The sequence below is a fragment of the Aulostomus chinensis genome, chromosome 6 (assembly GCF_037954235.1).
Source record: "Aulostomus chinensis isolate RoL2024-O1b breed Wild chromosome 6, RoL_Achi_v1.0, whole genome shotgun sequence".
Lineage (NCBI taxonomy): Eukaryota > Metazoa > Chordata > Actinopteri > Syngnathiformes > Aulostomidae > Aulostomus > Aulostomus chinensis.
In genome coordinates, this window is record NC_141325.1 from 11652001 (window position 1) to 11673341 (window position 21341).

At 40.2% G+C, this 21341-nt stretch overlaps 2 protein-coding genes across 2 annotated transcripts; both read right to left on the minus strand.

Moving 5' to 3' along the window:
- Positions 1 to 3415: 3415 nt before the first annotated feature.
- On the minus strand, positions 3416 to 9377 carry LOC147260077 (phospholipid phosphatase 1-like). The gene is made up of 7 exons (XM_086206452.1): positions 9279 to 9377; positions 8949 to 9130; positions 6738 to 6889; positions 6368 to 6648; positions 5675 to 5732; positions 5284 to 5460; positions 3416 to 3770 (listed from the first exon to the last, which is right to left on the minus strand). Exons 1-7 carry the CDS (start codon positions 9302 to 9304, stop codon positions 3645 to 3647), a joined length of 1002 nt encoding a protein of 333 aa, XP_086062578.1. The 5' UTR covers positions 9305 to 9377; the 3' UTR covers positions 3416 to 3644.
- Positions 9378 to 12325: 2948 nt separating this feature from the next.
- On the minus strand, positions 12326 to 20529 carry LOC147260078 (chondroitin sulfate N-acetylgalactosaminyltransferase 1-like). Its single transcript, XM_086205351.1, has 10 exons — positions 20324 to 20529; positions 17803 to 18426; positions 17627 to 17727; positions 17366 to 17544; positions 15684 to 15900; positions 15424 to 15525; positions 13850 to 14031; positions 13045 to 13139; positions 12890 to 12971; positions 12326 to 12693 (listed from the first exon to the last, which is right to left on the minus strand). The coding sequence occupies exons 2-10, from the start codon at positions 18163 to 18165 to the stop codon at positions 12422 to 12424; spliced, it is 1593 nt and encodes a 530-aa protein (XP_086061477.1). The 5' UTR covers positions 18166 to 18426; positions 20324 to 20529; the 3' UTR covers positions 12326 to 12421.
- Between the last annotated feature and the right edge of the window lie 812 nt (positions 20530 to 21341).

A 21341-nucleotide genomic window follows, 5' to 3' on the forward strand; every position in this document is an offset into this window, starting at 1 on the left:
AACTGTTTGGGAGACTTTTTGTTTGCTTTAAGTTTACACCTGCCTCAGTCACACCTCATTTCTCACAGATGATGTGATTTTCCTGCCTGCGATCCATTTCTCTTTTTCAACTTCTGCTTCTTCTCCTTTTAAAGGGATTCACTTTCTTTTCTCTGGGTTTCTCCAACAATTAAATTAGTCGACTAAAGACCTCATGTGGGTTTTTTTCTCCTCTTGTTGACGAGTGACAAAAATGTATTGAGACCTGTAGTGATGATGGCATGAGAAATGTACTGCCAAAAGCAAGTGATGTGTTGGGGAATTAATGCATCTCCAGAGGCGTCACTGCCTGGCCAGATAAAGTGAGACATGTGACAGTGAGTGAATGGAGCTGCTGTCAGCAAGACCTATTGTTGAGGTCAGCGTGACAACAAGAGAGAGCTCTGTGGAGCAACACACAACATGATGGGTCAGATTTCAGAAAAAGGATAACTAACTTAACATAGTGGGCTTTCTCATACCTCGTCTTACTATTTCTTTGCTAAACAATGTTCCTGTTCAGTGAAGCTATAGGCTGGTATGGGTGCATCCCCCATCAGAAGCACAAGGCAATGAAGGCCCAGATCGCTCAGCTTCTGGAGGTTCAAGTAATTGAGAAGAGCAGCTGATGCCTCTCCCAGATTCTTGGTTTTGAAAAAAGTATGGCAGCCTATGCGCGTTTGGACTACCGCTCTCTAAGCAAGACGAAGAAAGGCACGTTCCCCCACCCTTGAAGAAAGCCCCTTCTGTTGGTTCTCCACCCTCAATCTAACCAGAGGATATCACAAGGTTCAGGCTTCTAAGTAGGCCAAACCCAAAGCAGCCTTCTGTACACTTTTTGGTCGTAATGCCATTTGGGTTGTGTAATGACCCAAGCACCTTTCAGAGCTTGATGCAGAGGCTATACGGAAACCAGCAGTGCCAGCTGCTGCTTGTGTACCTTGATGACATCATTCTCTTTGTCACCCAGAGCGTGAAGACTGGCTCCAAAAGGAGGGCCCGAAACCCTAACTGAAGTTGGGCTTGTTTGTGCTAAAGTCGGCAATGGCACAAGAAATCTGGGGGTATCTCATGGGACGCAAGTGAGTGGTCATTTGTATTATCATGCAGTTAAGTTACCCTCATGGTGACAAACGGAGAGCAACAGGGCATCACTGGGCAGCACATCTTTCTGGTCTTCATTTTGGGATCTGAGATCGATCAGGCTGCAACAACAAGGATGAGGAGGGACTTTTCTGACAGAAGATGCCAGCACCAGCTTGGCCCAGCATGCCATATTAGGTCTCCAATGCTCTCCTGCAAGCCTGATGCCTGTGCTTTGAGAGTCATGGTTTCTGTTCCTCTATGCCACTTTGGGTCAGGCATCATGTCCTTGCAGGAGGTTATGATGTCTTGACATTTGGGAGGAGACAGGTTCAGCTCATCCCAAAGAAGAATCAAGATCAAATATAGGCAATTCTACAGACTGTTTTTGGCACTGTTTCACCCTTGAGACCACCTGCTAGAAAAAGAAGGTGTGTTAATTCAGCCTGTCCCTCCTGCTACACTTCCACGGGATGGGCAGCTTTTTAACTCTTTGTTTTCTGTGCTGAATGCATGGTTTCAAATGAAACTACTTGGTGATGCAGCAATTCTTATATCACCGAAACGCCATTGTGAGTAGTAACTTTACGTATCTTGTGGAGAGTTCTAAATTCTAAGTCAAATTTGCTCCACAAGGTCAACATAGTTTATCAACAGAGAGACAAAAAGAAGTTTCACTGAGGGAATTTGCCAAAGGGATTACATCAATACATTCCCAGCATTACAGAGGGAAAACTAGAAATTCAATTGAATAAAACCTGAATCTCAAACAGGAAATGAAAATGTGAAATAACCGGCTTTCACACAGGGCAATAAAACCCACAGATGTCAAGTGAAAGAAAATGAAACAGGTGAAATCTATAATTCAAGTCAGATATTACATTTTGATAGTAAGTTAGGCTATAAAGATGAACTACCTTAACTGCAGTTCGTGTGCAAGGATATAATTCATTTTTAGTTCAGTCAGATGCAAAAACACCAACAATCATACAAACAGTGTTCTCCATATGACAAAGTGTAAATTGACCTTCAATTGACCTTTGAAACATTGTATACTAACTCATAATATATTGCCAGTGTTTGTTTCTGTTTTGCTTTGTCAGCCGTATTTAATTTTTTTGTCCAAGACAACTGTTCATATCCCACATATACATGCAAGTTTTGCATGAAATTTTTAGGTCAGCTGGACTAAAAAGCCGTGTAAATTCCAAATCGATCAATAAATTGGGAGGAAAAAAATCAAGTGTTTGAGAAATTAATGTTTGCTTTTACACGTTCCGCATCATTCACAAAGCAACTTCCTCTACAGCTAGATAAAACACTTAAAGAGGCACTGTTGAACATCGTTTGTTGTTGTCGCTCAGTGCTAAGACCTCCTATGGCCAGCCTGGATTGCTCACTATAATAGGCTTATAACTCTAAAGCAGATTCTCAGGATCAGCGCCCGTCTGCTCATGCAAACCTTCCCAGGCTAAGGGCAAATTGACATCGGTTCAGAGCGGATGAGAGCGAACAGCACAGCGATGCGGTTGACACAAGCAAATGTGTTATTCCTTATTTGCGTGTTGGTGGTTTCTATGGTCTTCAGAGTAGACGACCCACCCAAACTCGCACTTCCTCCGAGAGCATTTGAAAGTGTTTTATTTGAGGCGCGCGTTTCTAAGGCGATTCGGTTTCTAAAGCACACTTAAGGTTTTGCTTCCTCTGTACTTCATTCTGCAGACTTCAGGCGGTTTATTGCATGAAATCAGCAGCATTCATGACATCTGCTGACTTTATTTACAGACAAAACCCAGAAATCGTTCCGATTTTAACAAAGTAGCAAAATGAAACTCTTTATTTGTCACAGCTGGAAACTTTTTTGAAGTTTTGCCAGGACAAGGAAAACATGATGAGCTTTATACAAACTGTAAAAAAACCAAAAAAAAACAAAAACCCAATGCATTGTATTTATAATAAAATCACACCACATTAAAAATTAGATCAGAGAAGTGATTTAACAGCAGGCAGCAGCAACAATCTCACTAAGGCAAACAGGAAATATATTACTTCTGAGTTCACTCTCTGATTTTGGATTAAAGGACAGTCCAGGTTTTCCTCTACACAGGTGCCGGGCCCTCTACAAGCCTGCTTGCAGTGAGCACACAGACTCGCGTTATATTCCAGGGAAATGGAATTTCATTCATTCTTGAGGGCAATTTCAGACCAATATACACAAGTAACCACATTTCCATCAAGCTTATACTGTAAAAAAAAACAAAATAAAAAAGTTTTTCTGAGGTAAATGCAACATTTTCCATTTTTGTCTTGTCAATCCATGACAAACTGGATTTACCTCAAACTCTGCAGAAACTCGTGCTTTTTATTTATTTATATATATATTTATTTTAGTTCTAAGTAAAGTGCGAGTACTGCCCTCTCTAGTGCACTTTCCTTCCTGTAATCAAAGTTTAGCGGTCACACCAAAGGTAGCAGCTGATGCCAGCAGGCTGCAGTGCTGGCACCCTGTGCTGTGGCACAGAAACAGCCAACTGTCCTCGGTCTTAGCCGGTGCTGCCGTAGTGGTTCCCATTTAAAGGGTGATCCTGTAAACTAGCGTGAGAGGCTTCTTCCTCCTGCGACACCACTGGGTCGACCGGCTGTTTGAAGAAGTTGGACACACAGAACACCTGCAGAAACACAACAGACAATTGATTTGTTTTGGGTTTTTTTGTTAAGTAAGGCTGCACGGTTAGTTGAACTGTAATCAAAATCCAAATATGGCCTCCTGCTATTTACAAATCAATGAGTCCAACTGTGTGTAAAAATATAATTTTACCCTAAATACTGTTGTGCTCCAGGTACATACCAGCCTGTAAATAGCATTCTTCAGATAGGACAACGATAGAGCATAATCGCAGCCCTAAGTGCCACCAGTCTGGGCGTTTTATCAGTTCAAGCTAGAGCCATTTAGTCTGCTCCTGTCTGAAACCTGTCTTTTGACTCGTGATCTCATCAATGTTACACCGAAAGTTATCGTGACTTCCATGTCCTCACAAGTCCACAAAAATGAGTTGAGTGGAAATATATTTTACCCAATGTCACCGTCACTGGTGTCTTCTGTCCGTTTTAGACCTCTAAGCCTGGCCAACTACAAACACCAACACCCCTCACACAGTCGAAATCTTAGTTTGTCTTTTTTCCAGATTGCCTCCTCTGAGCGCTTCCTGAAACGTGCAAAAAGACAACCAAAAAAATAAAAACAAACTCCTTTATCCCCCCAAATTTTGCAGCAAAAACTTCCATTCACAACTCTTCTAGACTGACACATTTGTTGTACAACACATCTGTCACACATAACCGACTCTACAATATTAAATGGTGTTAGAGAAGCCTTTCATGTCGAGAAACCACAGAAAAACATAGCGCTACGTCCTTATTCACAAACCCGGTAACCCATCTGACTACATGACTTTTCCTGAAAATATTGTGATAACTTTTTAATGCGATGATGCAGGATTCAGTGAACTCTGAAACACAGAGAATGAGTTGTTCTTCCACGTCTGTGCTCTATACCGGCACCTCCCCTGGTATCCCTTCTGCCTGGTTGGCCGCCACCATTTTCCCCATAGGTAAACAATGGCACAGCCTGCAGCAAAGCAGGGCAGCTTCATTTTAAAGTCCCTCTCCGGTCAAAAATGTGTTTTTCTTCTTGTTCTCACATTAAAAGATACACTGTAAGGAATGCACTATGCGCAAACACTAAGAGGCTGTTTTCACATTTGTTGGTAAAGTATAAATTTCCTCTGAGCTCACTAAATAGCTAGGTTTTAAGAAGCATGATTTATGTTGACGTAAAATATTTTTGAAGTCCGACATTCTGCTAAAGCAAGTGTGGTGCGGAAACTTTGAAGCCTCCAGAATGGAAGAGTGGCACTTAAATGGTCTTAACATCGTAATTTAAATTTTTTCACTGCAAAAAACATGTGCGTTACAGTATTCATTAGAGTATTTTATATGTCCTCATAAAGAGATCTTTAAGGATGACATAACTTCTTCAGTCTCAGGGAAACTGTACCAACAAACGTTACCAAAGTTTCCAAAGATAACAAAAATCAGACAGGATTTTGAGTGAAAAACATTGACAACAGGCTTCTTGGAACCATAAGCCTACATTGGGGAAAATAAAGAGTTGTAACTTACTGTGAAAGTAGCAACGATGCCCCCCTGCAGGAGGCCAGTGAGCACATCACTCCAGTGGTGCTTGTAGTCCGACACGCGGGATAAACCCACGTACAACGCCGTTGCGATCAGGAAGAATTGGAAGGTGGGCCGCAGAAGCCTCGCCCACTGGGACCTCAGTCTGGCTTGAATGTACAGCTATGTCAGAGGGGGAAAGTACACGTACGGTTAATATTGTCCGAGACAATATTGAAGCTCTGGATAAGAGCTGTGCAGTCCTCATTCATAGTAGCAACACAAAATAGACATTTACTTGTGAAACCATGCAAAATTAATATAGAAATGATTTCTAGCTGTGATATGTTGGTAAATGTTGGCTTGAAGTTTTCCTATGAAAGAAAAATGTACTTACTACCAAAAACAGCATGCAGTACATGGAGAAGGATGAATGACCGGAGTAGAAGGACAGTCTACAAGATAAATACGAGAAATACTCAATAAAAAAACAAACAAAAACGAGATCCCAACAAAAGTATTCTCATTGCTCTTTCCAAATAGAACCATACCACATAATTTCATTCAACTGAAGAGACCCAACATTCCCTCGGGAGCAAGTGTTGCTTCTGCTTGTTTTTTGGATATTATTTATTCCTGGTTTTGACCGCAGCTCATCATCATGACGCTGTACTTCAGTCGGCTTGAGGCAAATTTAGGTGTTTTTGGTTTATGTGACCACCATACAAATAGGAGTGTATTTTCACACTAAAGACAATGTCTTATGATTTTCATGATGTTTCTTTTATTTTGCATGTGATTGTCTATTTGTATGTTTTCTTTAAACACACACACACACACACACACACACACACACACACACACACAAACAACCTAATTTACTTCTTTTCCCTGAGTGTTTGCAGTAGGTTGATGTCTCCGGGCCACCGTAGAATGGACGTACACTGCTATAGGTTTAGGCTTTAATTATTGCCCACCTGAAGTGGAGAAATCTTTTTTTGGGGACTTGTAATCTTTCAGATGTTTCTACCAAAAAGCCACATTCACCCTTAATTGAATGAGCTTTATTGAGTCATCAGTGAGTTTGTACCTCGCTTCATCCACCAAGAACTTGTCTCCGGTGCAGGTGAAGTTCTCGATGTATCCCCCGGCTTTGCAGTTGATGCGATCCCACACTGGTTTGCATACAGCCAGGAAATTTGGTCTCAGACGGCCAATGGAGTACTTGGCGATGTCTGTCAGAGACTGACTAGCGGCCGCTCCAAACACATAACTGCCCACAGCTTTGTACACACACGCCACATATTTAGTACCCAGAGATTGGTTCTTGAGGCGAGAAAAGTAGACGGAAAGGCACTCGCCGCAGATGATCTGTAAGACATGACGCAAAGTCATCTTGACACAATAGCAGACAACAATCAAATCAGCTTCCTCTGCAGGGACAGAAACTTTTGACTTACGATGATGAGTGTGAAGGGAATCATGACTCCTCCCAGCAGCTGGTAGGATATGGTGTCATCTTTGAGAGGGTACCTGATGGACTCGTCATTACAGAAGAAACCTCGTTTGAACGGGTTGTGTTGAGGCGTGAGGATAAAAAAGGGGAGTCCCACTGTAGCACAAACAAGAGAGTTGGACATAATCTGATGAACCACTACAATGAATTACACAAGGCCTCTTACAAATGTTTGATTTTTCACAAGAAACTTGACGTGTTGGAATCAAAGCGATTCGGCAATGCAGGAACTGGAATGTTTAGTAGTTAACACAACAACTGAATAAAGAGCAGGAAGCCCAGAGCTAATTTAGATTGTGAAACAAGCCACAGAGCTCAAAGGAAGGAAATCATGTGGAAATAAAATCTTTGTTCAACAGTGGAACAATGACGGTGTGATGAGCCGAGCACACACATCATCACATCATCATCAGCGTCATCGCCTACAACCTGACTTGACTTGATTTGCCCTGACACATTCCCCACTCCCTCTCACACTGCTCCATCTGCAGCTTTTCATAACAAGGCTGAGCAAAAAAATTGATAAAGCAATATATATATATATATATATATATATATATATATATATAGATATAGATAGATAGATAGATAGATAGATAGATAGATAGATAGATAGATATAGATATAGATAGATAGTTTTTTTCATAAATAATATGTATTCCAGCCCTTAATATCGATGCAAAAACCAAGCATGCTATTTTGCAAAAAAGCAACACTGATGCTTTCAGGCTAAAACCGCTGCTCTTAGTCCCTCAAAATATGATCTGCTGCAGCCAGGACAAGAAAGTCTGGCATAACTGAATTGTTTAATTAAATTTAGTTTGTTCCTTTTGCTCTAGATTTCTGGAGGAAAGCAAAAATCAGAAAATTGGACACAAAAGACAGAATTTAAAAAAAGGACAAAAGATTAGGGCTGGGAATCACAGAGGAATTTATGAAACTATACATTTATATATGACACTTTTATACTACTTTCCCCACATTAACCACATTATCTGCAATAATCCTCTATATCTGTAAGGAGAAAAAGTAATCCTAGTGTGGAAACAGTATGAGGGAATGTGAGATGAAACAATGTCCGCACAAATGTCTCATCATCATAAACATTTATGAGGAGGAACGTGTTGAAATGGTGATGCGCACATCCGTTTATAAAACAAGCTGCTTGATTAGAATAGCAATATTTGGTACAGTGTATCATTCATGTATAGCAATAGGAAGTATTGTGGTATATTGCTGATATTTTGTCCCACCCCTTGTTCTTGATCTTCTAAATGTATTCAATTTATAACTTGCCAATGACATTGACAGTCGCAACAAACCAAGTTTTCAATCGTACTGGAAGTCGCTTGGAAGGTATATAATGTTATCTTGCAAGAAAGAGAATTTTTTGTGAGATTTAGCTGCAGCATACCAAAGGTTGAAGCTGAACTGCATACAAATTTTAAAACGAATTAAACTGCAAAGATGAAATTAGATTGAAAAATGAGATCATATTATCCTATTTGTCTGACTGTTTCTGCCAAACCCCCCAAAACTAAATGAGACATAACGAGTGTACAGTCAGCAGCAGCAGGGCCTCCGACCACAAGACACTGACACAGTGAAAACACAGATTAATCACACGGATGTATGTCTGGTGTGTCTGAGATTTTTTTTTCTTTTTTAGGATTAAAAACAACAGAGCAGAACAACAGAGCAAAATGTTTTGACTGCGTTGTCACTGCAGCGTTTTTAAATCCAGCAGCTCAGCAAGTGTGCATCTATGCAGTGATTACAGTCCAAACAGAGGGCTAAAAATACAGGTTTAGTTGGAAAAACATACACAGGGTGGGTCTGGTGCCTTTTTTTCCATCTTCCTGTCTGCTTCCCACACCTCAAGCTTTCCAAAGTTTGAGTGTGTGTATGTATGTATGTATGTATGTATGAGTATATGTGTGTGTGTGTATATGTGTGTGTATATATATATATATATATATATATATATATATATATATATATATATATATACATATACATATATACACACACACACACACATACATATATATATAAAACAATATCTGATTGTAACAGTACCAAACGAATTGCAGCTCGTAATTAATACATCGAATTAACTGGTTTAAAGTGACATTGGTGAATCTGATTTACGCACCCAGGATGAGACACGTAATGTCCAGGAGGACGAGTGGAATCCCCGCAGCTTCAAACATGATGGGTCCTCTTCTTCCTCCACTTCTGCTCTCTGTCTTTGGAAAGAAAATAGTCCGGTTCCGACTTACCCGGTTCCTGACTTTAGGGGAGACCAGATGGAGACTATCTGGCGCACATGTCTCGCTAGTCCAGTAAAGAATTAAAATACATCAGGGTCATTGCGAGTGTTTCCGAAGATTTTTTTTTATCAGTTGAATAATCTACGTAAAAGACACTTCAACTATCACACTAAAACTACACTAACACCACCACACACGGGAGAGCCTCTCACCCCTTCAACGTCTCACAAACCATCATAACACAGAAGGAAGGGATTTCTTCAGCTCATTACGCCTCCTACAATGAGAAATTACCGGTGACGGTCAGCTTCCCTACGTACTTAATGATGCGTTCAGTTGCAGCTGGGACGAACTGTCGCGCAGTGACGTCTACCGGGTGGGGAGAGTTTAAGGAGCGGTGGAGGAAGTAATAAGAATCCTCGGGTACACGCAGTACCAACATCGACTGATTATTGATATTATAGTTTGTCAAGGTAGCGCTCATATCATTTGTTCTGTTTGACACAATATTCAGTGTAATAAAATATGTCGATGTAATGTCCTTTTAGGGGATACACCCATGTTAATATCAATGTAAATGTTATACTTAAGTGTGTGAATAAACCACTCATTCATTAATTCAGATATTTTGGAGTAAAATGCACTAAACTAGCTATAAATTGGAAAAACTATCATAATTAAACCGCATCTTTTCTCTTTACACCTGAGTTACCTTGTACACTAGCTGATCACATAGTTCCTCAAAAGTGTTGTCTTTTTACTGTGCTATGTTTCACTTGATATGTTCCTTTTGTGAAGCATATTATTACTCAGATTTTACTTGCTTGTCACTGCATCAAAATTGTACCAAAGTGCCACTGTCATAGTGTTAAAACCAACCAACCAGTGATAGTTGACATGAAATATAAAATCAATCACTTATCAGAAACTGCATCTGTAGATTAGCAAAGAATACAGGAATATAACTTAGCTGTTGTTGCTGTTTTTAACCTTGAACACTGACCCCTAGTCTATCACTTTCACCTCTAAGACTAGTTTACTGGTTTGCTTGCGCTTCAGTTCAGGTCTAAATTATTCCTACATTAATGTTTAGCTCAGGTGTGATTATCACTCCTGAAGTGAGATGGACAAACAATACACATTACATTTTACGCGCACTTTTGGGTACAGCTGCTAATTATGTTCATCAGTTTTGCTAATTTACTATCAATAAGTGTTTCCACTATGAGTACTGTGAATATCCTTGTGCCCGTTAATTTTCTGTTTTATCTAAAAATGTCTCATTTTCTTAAGAACATCACAAATTAAACACCTTAACGTATCATTTCCTTTATCTTGCTTCTCCTTCATCTCTCCTGATGTTCACTCACAAAAATTCTTTACTTTCGATGTGTAATTGAAGGCATCACTGGACAGGAAAATGGTCGTTGTAGTTGCGGGCCTATCCTAAGCCGGTGTTGGCTCTACGACAGCCGTCGGATGATGATGCCCCTCCTCCCTCCGCTCTGTGTGTGTGTGTGTGTGTGTGTGTGTGTGTGTGTGTGTGTGTGTGTGTGTGTGTGTGTGTGAGAGAGAGAGAGTGTGTGTGCGTGTGTGTGTGCAGTGATAATAAGGTTACAGCCGCCAGAGTAACCTCTATTAATAGTGTCTCACCAGTGGTAGAGGACAACTTACTGTCTCAATGTCAATGCAAGTGGGAATACTGACTGTAATTTAAGTGGAAAAATCACTTTTGAAAAGTTAAAAAAAATCATAAGATATAATGAATTATGAAAATCCACAACTACCTGCCCCATTTTCATGCAAAAGTTCCTTTTATTCATGAAATGTATTTTGATTAATGCAGCAACTGCAGTGGTTAACAGTGGAATAACATAAAATACAGTCACTCAAGTAGTTTTGTTTGGAAGCACTTGTACTTTACTTGAGTAAGTCCATTATAAGCTCCTTTATAGTTTCACATTTCATATAAAAGTATGATGTGTTTTACCCTGTTGTGTTTATGCCACAGCTACTAAGAGGTACTGAAATGAAGTATTAGGGCCTCAAAGTGCTGTGTTTGCGTAAAACAAGTGCAGTAAACTCTGAAAGAGAAGTTGCCACACATGCAGCACAAGTTCTTACATCATCAGTATGTAGACAAGAGGGAGGAGGAGGAGGAGGAGGCACAGCGAGTCAAACAGTCTTCCTGGGTCTGTGGTTACTGTAGTGGTTTATACTGGTTGGATGGACATCTAACCAGTATTTCTGGTGGTTTGATTGAAAGTGGAGATCACGATGGGTCTTTGTGATAGGGAAAGACAGGAAGGAGGGAGGCTGAGGTGTGGCCAGGTGTCTGTGTTGGTGGTGAGAATAGTTGGGAGGGGGGGGGGTCTGAATGAAACTCAGTGAAGAAAGTTTGAGTGGTGACTTCACTGTTGTGGCTCTCATTAGTATGCATCATTGGTTGCATTCGTTCATTTTTCTTGTCATGTCAAGACAAAACACGCTGCTGCAACAATGATCGATGACCCTGATTGACTGAGGAGAGAAACACACCGGCTCTGATTATCCGACAGGGAGGGAGAGAAAAGCTGATGATACTCATCGGGCAACTGCATCAGTCGAAACCAGATCCATTACATCTGAGCGTCTAAAGCGACTGGCTGCACATTTCTGTTGGATTTCTAATTATCATTCTGTATAATTAGTTTTGTCAGCGATGTTTTCTGTAGATAATGATGAATCAAATACAAGCCACTACAGGATTTTTTTTTTTTTCGGATTCCAAAAGGGGAGCCAACCATCCATTTTCTACCGTTATCCTGTTAAGGGTTGTGGGGGGTTGGGGGGTGGAGCCTATCCTAGCTGCCTTCGGGCGGGAGGCAGGGTTCACCCTGGATGGGTCACCAGTCCATCTCAGGGCCAACACATAGAGACAGACAACCATTCACACTCATAGTCACACCTACGGTCAATTTAGAGTATCAATCAACCTCGTCCCCTCTTGATGTCTTTGGACTGTGGGAGGAAGCTGGAGTACCAGAGAGAACCCACGCAGGAACAGGGAGAACATGCAAAAACATTACTCATATATATATACATATATATATATATATATATGTATATATATATATATATATATATATATATATATATATAAATATAAAAATACACACACATTTTTTTTATTGACAAATGAATGAAAATCAAGCACATGTCGTGTGTCCTTAAGGACAAACTGAGTAAATAAACATTTATTTGTTTTGTAATACGCATCATTGTGGCAGTTTTCTACATGCATGGAAGTAATAAATCATGAAGTCATTTATCAAATGAGCACATCACAGTGACTAATAGCCTCTTTGTACAATCGTTAGCTTCCTCTCTTTTTTTTCAAATGAGCCTCGATCTCAGGTTTGAAGAGCAGCTCCCCGAGCTGGCTGTGCGAGGCTTCGCTCATGGCTTTGGTCTGCATGCACATCTTGTACTTGTCTGGAGGAAGGTCATCTGCGCAGTTCTTCAGGTGCCACAAATGGAAAAGGCCACGAGATGGAGAACGTACCACCATCAGCTTACTGTGGAGATATTTCCTGTAAAGGTGCACATCCTCCAACCCCCAGCCTTTGATGTTACGGTCAAAACCACCTGCAAGGAGATTTAGCAGACAAGAGATATGATGGGGAAGGACACTTGCGGAATTCTTTTAACGGCTACATTGAAATCATGAGCAGAAAAGCAGCAAAGATTGGTCAAAGATTATCAAGGAGGGAAATGTAACATTTGACTGGGAGGGCAAAGGTCAAGATTACAAGGGATGATGGTCTATTTGAGGGGTCATTACCTATATTGATGTAATCGGACCTGTACTGGCATGTCATACCAAACCCAAAATCTCTCCAGAAACCTGTTTCCTTCCTTATGACCTGAGACAAAAACATCAAACAGTTAAACTGGTTTGAGTATTTTCTAGCTGTGTGTCGGTGAGTCTCTACTTACCAGTTGTTGCTGAACTGATGGTAGAACGGTCTGATTACTGTAAATGATTGAAGGGTTGTACTGGCTGAACAGTACTGGATAGTACACCTTTTTACCTGCAGAGACAACAAACAGTTTTAGTCCACAACCCAGCAACTTTGATTCCGGTGACTATCTGTGACATTGTAATATTGATACATTTCTGATTTGATCATTGTGAACAGGCAGCCGCTGCATCAGGCATTTTTATCTCTCTTCACAGTGAAACATGAACTGACGCATTTATTTTTTTTATCACTGACAGCAACAGTAACTACACAAGCAAAGAAATTAAAATCTCTTTTGCCCAGGGCGTTCAAAGCCATTATCGATTTATCGTTTATTTATTTTAAAAAAGAATACTATATTTAACTATATTAGACATTTTAATTATTTTTTAAATCCAAACAAATGGATCATCTCTAGTGCGTACAGTGTAGAAATGCCTCAAAGATGAACACCCCTCATGAAGACAGTGATAAATAGAAATACAAAGTCATTCTAAGAATCTTTGAAAATAAAGTCAAGGGTGAGGTTATTCCAGAAATTAACCATAACCTCTGAAACTTTTAATCCATCAGTATTTCTTGTATAGTCAGCAGGTATTTTGATCATGGACGACAAATGATAAGGTTGAGATACACAATTTTTGTAATCCACTAATCTAAAGGTAGCGCTGTTGCACTAGGAAATGAAGGCTGCACCTGCAAAGTCAAGGAAGAATAAGACTGCACACACACACACACACACACACACACACACACACACAAAGCAATCCCTCCCTCACCGGGTTCAGCGTTGAGACGACAAGACGTCAAGGATTCTGCGGTGAAGTGGATGTCAACATCACAGAAGAAGAGTAGGACGTTCTGGCTCCGCCTCCAAGACCTAGCGCCGACATCAAGGCCCCGCCCACGAGAAAACTCTTCATTGAGCTGGATCAAAGTGAAGCTCCTGAAGCGTGTCTCCCTGGGGAAAGAAAAAGTCATGGCCTGTGTGTAATTAGACGAGTGTTTCATTCATTCATTCAAAAAAAAAGGTTTTAATAGAACTGACCTGCAGACTAGCGAATAAACAGGCTTCCCAGTTGCAGTGAAACACACAGGAGCTTACAACAACACGCAGACGATTCTTACTATTTGCTTCTAAAAGACTGAATTCTGACATTTTCTATATTAACAAATCTGTCATTCCTTTTTTTTTTTTTACAACTAATACATGCAAGTTCCACATAGGAGGGGGCCCTATGAAGACAGGTTTCCCACCTGTAAATTGTACCTTTCCAGATCATCCCCACTGGTATAAAGGACGCTGCTTTGTAATGTTCCTACCGTTCTTCGAAGGGAAGGGCCACATTGTTTGGCCAGTGTTCTAGGAACTTATGAAGATTAGTTTATAAAGAATAGATCTAGGATGTTCCCTCTCGGTCACACTGCATTCCCAGAAGATGAAGTGACATTAAAAGAAAGTTTATATGACAGAGAGTGAGCATCAAAAACACGTTCCACTAAGATATCAAAGGTTTCCAGGAAATTATGAATGTGTCTTCAAAGTCTGCAAAACAATGCCCCCCTATCTTTTTAAAGAATTCCAAGTTATTAACCTCTGGGAATGTTCTACAAATGTTACAAGACCATATGTCCTTTACACTCGTAGAGGGGCTCTCAGAATATTGGGGAGAATGTAAAATTTCTTGATTGGGAGGTCAAGAGGCTTCAGAGGATTTTATTTTTAGTTAGACTACAACCCTAAACATACTGATATCGTCTTAAAAATAATCCATCTTTTGCTTCTCAAGAAATATAACAGTTATAAAATATCTTTTGAGCATCATCTGTCACAACTGGAATTATAAATCCCAAAGGAGAAGAAAAGAAAAACACAAATATCAACCTTTTTATGTCCTCTTTAACTCACAATTCTTTAACGGACTGTCCAGCTTCATTTCTATTTATCTGCTGATTTTGTCTCATTATTATTATCATCTCCCCAGAGATCTCAAGTCATATGGTTTCACTCAAGTCAGAATGAGAACGTGACTTTAGATTTAATGTCCCAAAAATGTAGACTTAAGCAATCACTCGTGACTTTACATTGGCAGTTTTCATTTCGAATGATGTGGAAATATTTTAATGGGGTATCACCTTTGGATAAAAAGACTGCAATCAAAATGGAAGCCTAGATAACTAAACACCTCAGTGACACAAGTGACAGGCTACAGTGTTCGTGAACTTATTTGGAATGAAACTTTGCTCCTCCCCTGCTTCGTACACAGTTTCATCACTGCTGATGATCAAATAATTTGGTGGGGATTAAAACCCTAATCTGTGTCAAACCCAAAAGAGTATAGTTGAGAACTACCTGGTGGTCTGGTCCATCATGGCCTTCACCTGGTCAATCTGGTCAGGGCCAAAGTAGACCACGGTGAGATGCACGTTACCGTCCTGCTGGATGCAAACTTCTCTGAACCAGAACCACAGACGGATACGTTATTATAACGAAGAACAATTATCCGATTCAAATACACACACTTCTAATTTTCTCTGGAGTTAAGAGTTATTACAGGACGATAGAGATCAATGTGAGTGGTGCCTGTGTGTCGACACGCTCTCTGATGATACCTGAAGTTGCTGATAAACTGCCTGAAAGCGTCTGCCCTCTTGGACAGAGGTACGATGATGTTGATAAGCATGCTGCGTGTGTCAACCCTCTCGCTCTTCACCTTCATCATAGGGCCAAAGGGCCGGAAGAGCAGCAGCTGGGTGAAGTCCTGAGGGCCGTCGCCTTTGAACGTCAGCTCGTAAACACTCCCTCTGTCCCTCTCTGTACGAGTCAGCCCTGCCGCAGGGGGAACAGGAGTTTACAGCTCTGAGATTGTGTAATGGCACAAGTACTGATGCCAAGCTCCTACTGTTAAATATCATTAGATGGAATTTGAAATGTTTAGAGGACAAGCCCAACTAAGTTGGAACTAATACAATATACACTTTTTGGAGACATAAACATTTAGAACATCCTACCTGGCGGATGCAGGATGCTAAAGGGATAATTCACCCAAAAATGATTCAGTCATTATTTGCGCACCCTCATGCTGATAGACATAGAATACACAATACTGGAACCTTCAAAGCAACTGAAGTGAATGGCGACTGATTTTCTAATGTTAAAAAAAGAAGTTAACAAAAGCCCCAAATTCCTCCATGCTGCCCTGCATCTCTGATGTCATGACTGGCAGCGACACGTTACAGTGAACTGGGAGGCTAAACAACTCATTGGGTTTGTTATGATTTGTTTCTTTCTACATTTGAGAATTGGTCTCCATTCACACTCCAACTTCTTGGGCGATTGCTGCTACTACTCCTGTGAAACTCCATCAGTGTTTTGTGGACTAATAAACTTCAACCTTCCATCAGCTTGAGGATAAGTAAATAGATAGTGACAGAGGTTTTCATTTTTGAGCGACCTATCCTACCTCTTCTTTGATCTGAACGTGGACTTTTCCGTGCCCTGATCTTTGAGTGTTTTCTGTGTATTCCCCCGACATCTGAAATTCAAATATATCTGATGCCTTACAGTTACGTTTTTATGATCTCATTTCTTATTTTGTAGCTTTTCATCAACATTTTTGATGATTACCATTTTAATTTATAACATATACACTAAGTTTTGAATCAACCCACTCCACGTGTTGCAAAAGTTAGGAACCGCAGAGCCAGTCAAAGTTATTTTGTATCATGTTTCTTGCTGGGAAAAAAAAAAAACACAGTTTGCACAACTTTAACAGGGCTGATATTTCACTCTGTAATTAGTTTCTATACAAGATAAATGACTATGGATGACTGATCCACTGTATTAGATCCGTGCTGCCACTGATACGCTCTATGTTATGAATATTGGGTATCACATCATCTCTACGCGACTGAGAGACAGTAAATTCAGTTCATCTGGGAGATTTCCATCAGTTGCTCAAGGAAGGATGACTCAGTTGTTGGAAAACCCTTGCCTCAGGTCATTTCTTATAAAAGAGGTGAGTTACACGTTGCATGGAATACAAATTGTCAAATTACGTAACATAAGGTTTTGCAGTCATTTGTATAGGACAGAATTATTTAAACAGAAAAAAATAATGTCAAGTTTAGAAAGACACAGAAAAGAGCTGACTAGAACACAGTTAAAATGAATCACAGGAATTTATTTAGTTATTATTAGGCTTTGGAAATGCCTGCTGACATGAATTAAAGCATTTAATGTGGCACCAGCACTTGAGTTAATATGATGATGAAGCAAGTGAAGAAGCTCTCACCTTGTATGAAGTCTGAGGGGGAGAACGTGTGCTTCCGTCTGGTGTTGTCTACGTGCTGCTCCGGTCCATTAAGGACATGCAGCGCTGTTTCCACCGTCCTTATAAGCTCGTCTCTGCGATCCTTCCTCACAGGCCTCTCCTCCGGGTGTCTGGTCAGGCCCGTCTCCAGCTGGTACACCCTGAATGACAACACCCCCTCTATACAATAAATCCAAGCAGCATTGCACAAAAGTAGGGTACACTGTAGTCCTGCAGGCTCACCTCCGTAGGGTGAAAGTATCAAAAGGAATCACTGCATATTCGTTGGGCAGCTTGACACCTGAGTTGACCTCTGCCTGGTTCAGCTGGGAGAGGAAGAAGTCCTGGAGGATGTGATGTAATAGTTAGAGTGATCAGCTCTAACTGATTTTGTGTACTGTCATATGAAGTCTTCTTACCTTCAGATCAGCCTGAGTTGGTGTTTTGTGCAGACTCTCCAGACCCTGAGGTAGGACCCCTCTAGTTTTAGCTTTATCCAAGGACTCCTGAAGCTGCTGCGTCCTCTCCTGTAGGGCATCTTTCAGCTGAGCTATCTGCTTTGTCAGGCTGTCAATGTAATGTCTGTGTGAGTCCTCCCTCTCCTGCAGCAATGCCATGTATCCCTCCTTACTGGTGGCCCCTCCAGACCACACCAGGGACTGCTGGTTGCTGCTGGATGCAGGCCTACAGGCCAGGAGGTAGAGCAGGACAAGACAGCAGCAGAGGCCCAGCATAGCGAGGCCAACACGAGACAGCAGGGCTAACAACCACCGTTTAAACATGGTGTATCTTTTTTTTTTTTTTTTTTTTTAAAAACACTGTTTCTTAAATTCTGAAGGTTCACTCAAACATGATTACACTTTTGTCACGTGGAGATGGGACGATAAAAACATAAATAACCCATAGTTCCTGAAGCGCAGATGAAAACATCCCCTTTCCTCTTGCTGTCCTGATCAACCACACGCAGCATCTTCACAAGGTATCCAAACGCTCATTTTCTGGTCTCATGAAGTGCAGATATCTTCACCAGACTGTTGCAACTCCTATAATCACAAAGTGAGACCCCTTAGTTTGGAATATATTCAAATCTACTTATGACAAGGAGTATTATAATTAGTATTTTGATGAAGAGAATGAATTGCAAGCAACCCTGATGCGTTGATGCGATGCATGAATATCGATGCATATTTTCAAACGCGTATCTGTAACATTCATTCTTACACTGCAGCCTTGCAATGAAAACTTGCTGCTGGCAACCAATTAAAGCAATGCTTGCAGGTGCTGTGTTCAAGTTATTGTTACTTACTTGTGGATGTTGAATTTTTCTCTGCCACTAAATCTTGCCACTTTTCAAAGATAAATAATGCACTGTTAATGTGGTAAGAAGTTGTTCACTGTTAAGATTAAACTATTTGAGATTCAACCATTAAAGGTCAGATTATATATATATATATATATATATATATATATATATATATATATCTTTTGCATTGCTGAGTTTGTAGAAATGTAACAGACTGTAAAATGTCATCGTATTATTTCAGTGTGAAAAGAGGAAGGAACAAAAGCGTTTTTTGAGCAGAATAATCTTTTTTTAATCTTTCTAGAAGGCTGTTGGGAAATATCGGACTTCCAGGTTGGTAAAAATCATGTTGAAAGTTGATAAAAGTGTCAAACATACCTGTTGTGAATAGTTAACGCATCAGTTTGACGGGTTTTTATGTCACATTTCATCTTTCGAAATTTCTTTACAAAAAGAAAGATAGGGAATTGGGACTTGAACACGTTAAATGTAAAAAAAAAGATGTAAATGACCCATCTTGATGTTTTTCTATAATGATCATTGTAATGATGTAAGATTAAATATCAGAATTTCTAGCAGATTAATTTTGCTGCTGTCTGGTAGAAGCTTAGTCGCAGATCTAACCTTACCTTACATTCACTCTGAATGCCACCACACTGAAGGTGGGAAGTGACAGAAACAAGCCTTTCTCTGTGTGTATGTCTCCCCACCCTGTGTGTGTGTGTGTGTGTGTGTGTGTGTGTGTGTGTGTGTGTGTGTGTGTGTGTGTGTGTGTGTGTGTGTGTGTGTTGCCATCAGTTTATTCACAGCACAGTTGGCTCTTTATTGCTCAGGTAGAGGCTGATCTCATGAAAGACTTGCTTATGTTTCCAGGTCCACCCTTGGTCCAAACTGTGAGTGTGTGTGTTGTGTGTGTGTGTGTGTGTGTGTGTGTGTGTGTGTGTGTGTTTGTGTGTTTGTGTGTGAGACAGAGAAAAGGTGTGTTGTGATTACAAATGCATGTGTGCAGGTTCTCATTACATACAGACGCTTATTAAAGCTGTCAACCATTAGGTCACCCAAACTCCGAAATATATAAATAATGATGAAATATGAAAAATACTAATATTAGAGTCAAAAAGTTTCTGTTTTTCATGTCTTTTCATTGATAGAAAATATATTGTTAACACAACCCAATAAGTGAACATTATAATGGTCAGTACAACCTTTAATAGTATGTCTTGTTTTCGTGTGCTAACGATGGTTATTCTAATTTTACGGGTTAGAGCAAAGATGGAAAATCCAGGGCAGTCGGGGTGAGGTAAGGGTGATGTGTTACTTAAGGGATACATGTTCTTACAAAGAGGATTAAAAAATGGTTCATTATGCTTAAGAACCTCATATTCTTCACATTATATGCATTAGCCAACCATTATCAATACAAAGTTATACGAAGCTATTTAAAACAAAGCTCCCATCTTGCTGTCATTTTAGCATAAGACTTCCCAACCAGTAAATCCTGCAGATCATCAGATTGAAGAGTTCTAATGATGACGCCACTGACTAAAGTCTGCAACCGATCATAGAATTCACAGTTCACTCTCTCTAAAGCTGACATTATAGACAGATGTGTCGAAAAAGGATGTGATTTTACTCACCATTCACAGGAATCTACAAGGAAAGTTGTAACAAGATGTCCATCATCTTATACTGCTCATGAGTTTTGGCTGAAAGTGCATCTTGTTGACGCTTGTAAGAACTTGTTTTTCAAAAAAGTGACTTATCCATCCAGGGATCTTGCCAAATTGAAGACTGAAGCGGCATCACATGAGTGCATCCTCTCTCCTCTCAGTCTCCACCTTTCTCCAGCACCTCCTTCTCTCTCTCCCTCTCGCTCTCTCTCTTTCTTTCTTTCCATGTCTCACTTTACATTAGACCCAGTGTTCACCCTCATCCTGACGAGATCTCTCACCATCTGCCTTCATCCTGAATTCCTTTTCAGGTCCTCCAAGACTCCGCTTTTGCCCTAAAGTCTAATTAGAAGGCAACAGGAGTAAGAAATGCCCTTTAGACTTTCATGCTTTGCCACCTGCAATCTGTTGTGGGGAAACAGCTTCATACATCCCTCCAGTGGGATGGGGTCTTACACATTTGATGAGGCTCCGTACAGATGGTCCTTGATTCCTCTAAATCTGAAAGTTTGCTTCTTCATTATGCAGTTTTGGAAGATGTTTTTATTATAAATGCAGATTTAGTCCCTGCTAGGAGTTCTTTTAATGCAGTATTTAATAATTCATCATTAACATCCATATTTTAGAAAGTTTCTGAAATTTGAATGCAATCATGCAGTGATATTACCTAAAATCAAATATTTTTTTGCAAAGAACAGGCTTTAGTGAAAGAGATTTTGTTTTGGTTTTGTTGCAGTGCTGACTGTAATTATATAATGACTATTCTTATGATTTGGTTCATTCCTGTTACCGTTGATGCCCATTCATTGATGATATTCAACTGTCCATCTAAAGTTAAGCTGGTATTCACTTAAATTTCATTCTTTCCTGACAACCTTGAACCTGCTCATCTGTCTTAACTTGACCCGCTTTTATTTTCTAAATAGAAATACAGTGTTGAGTTGTAATTAAGCTCACTAAAAGTCTGCAACACCGAATTTAACGA

Bases quoted from the DNA above. Each gene is read 5' to 3' on its own strand.
- LOC147260077 (XM_086206452.1), bottom strand. From the start codon at position 9,304: ATGATGGTTTGTGAGACGTTGAAGGG. The intron at 6,649-6,737 runs GTAAGTCAAAAG...CATGTCTTACAG, and splicing joins TTCCCTTCACACTCATCATC to ATCATCTGCGGCGAGTGCCT. The intron at 5,733-6,367 runs GTACAAACTCAC...TTTATCTTGTAG, and splicing joins TTCTTGGTGGATGAAGCGAG to ACTGTCCTTCTACTCCGGTC.
- LOC147260078 (XM_086205351.1), bottom strand. From the start codon at position 18,165: ATGTTTAAACGGTGGTTGTTAGCCCTGCTGTCTCGTGTTGGCCTCGCT. The intron at 15,901-17,365 runs GTGAGAGCTTCT...CCCCTGCGGCAG, and splicing joins CCCCTCAGACTTCATACAAG to GGCTGACTCGTACAGAGAGG. The intron at 15,526-15,683 runs GTATCATCAGAG...GTTCTGGTTCAG, and splicing joins CAGTTTATCAGCAACTTCAG to AGAAGTTTGCATCCAGCAGG.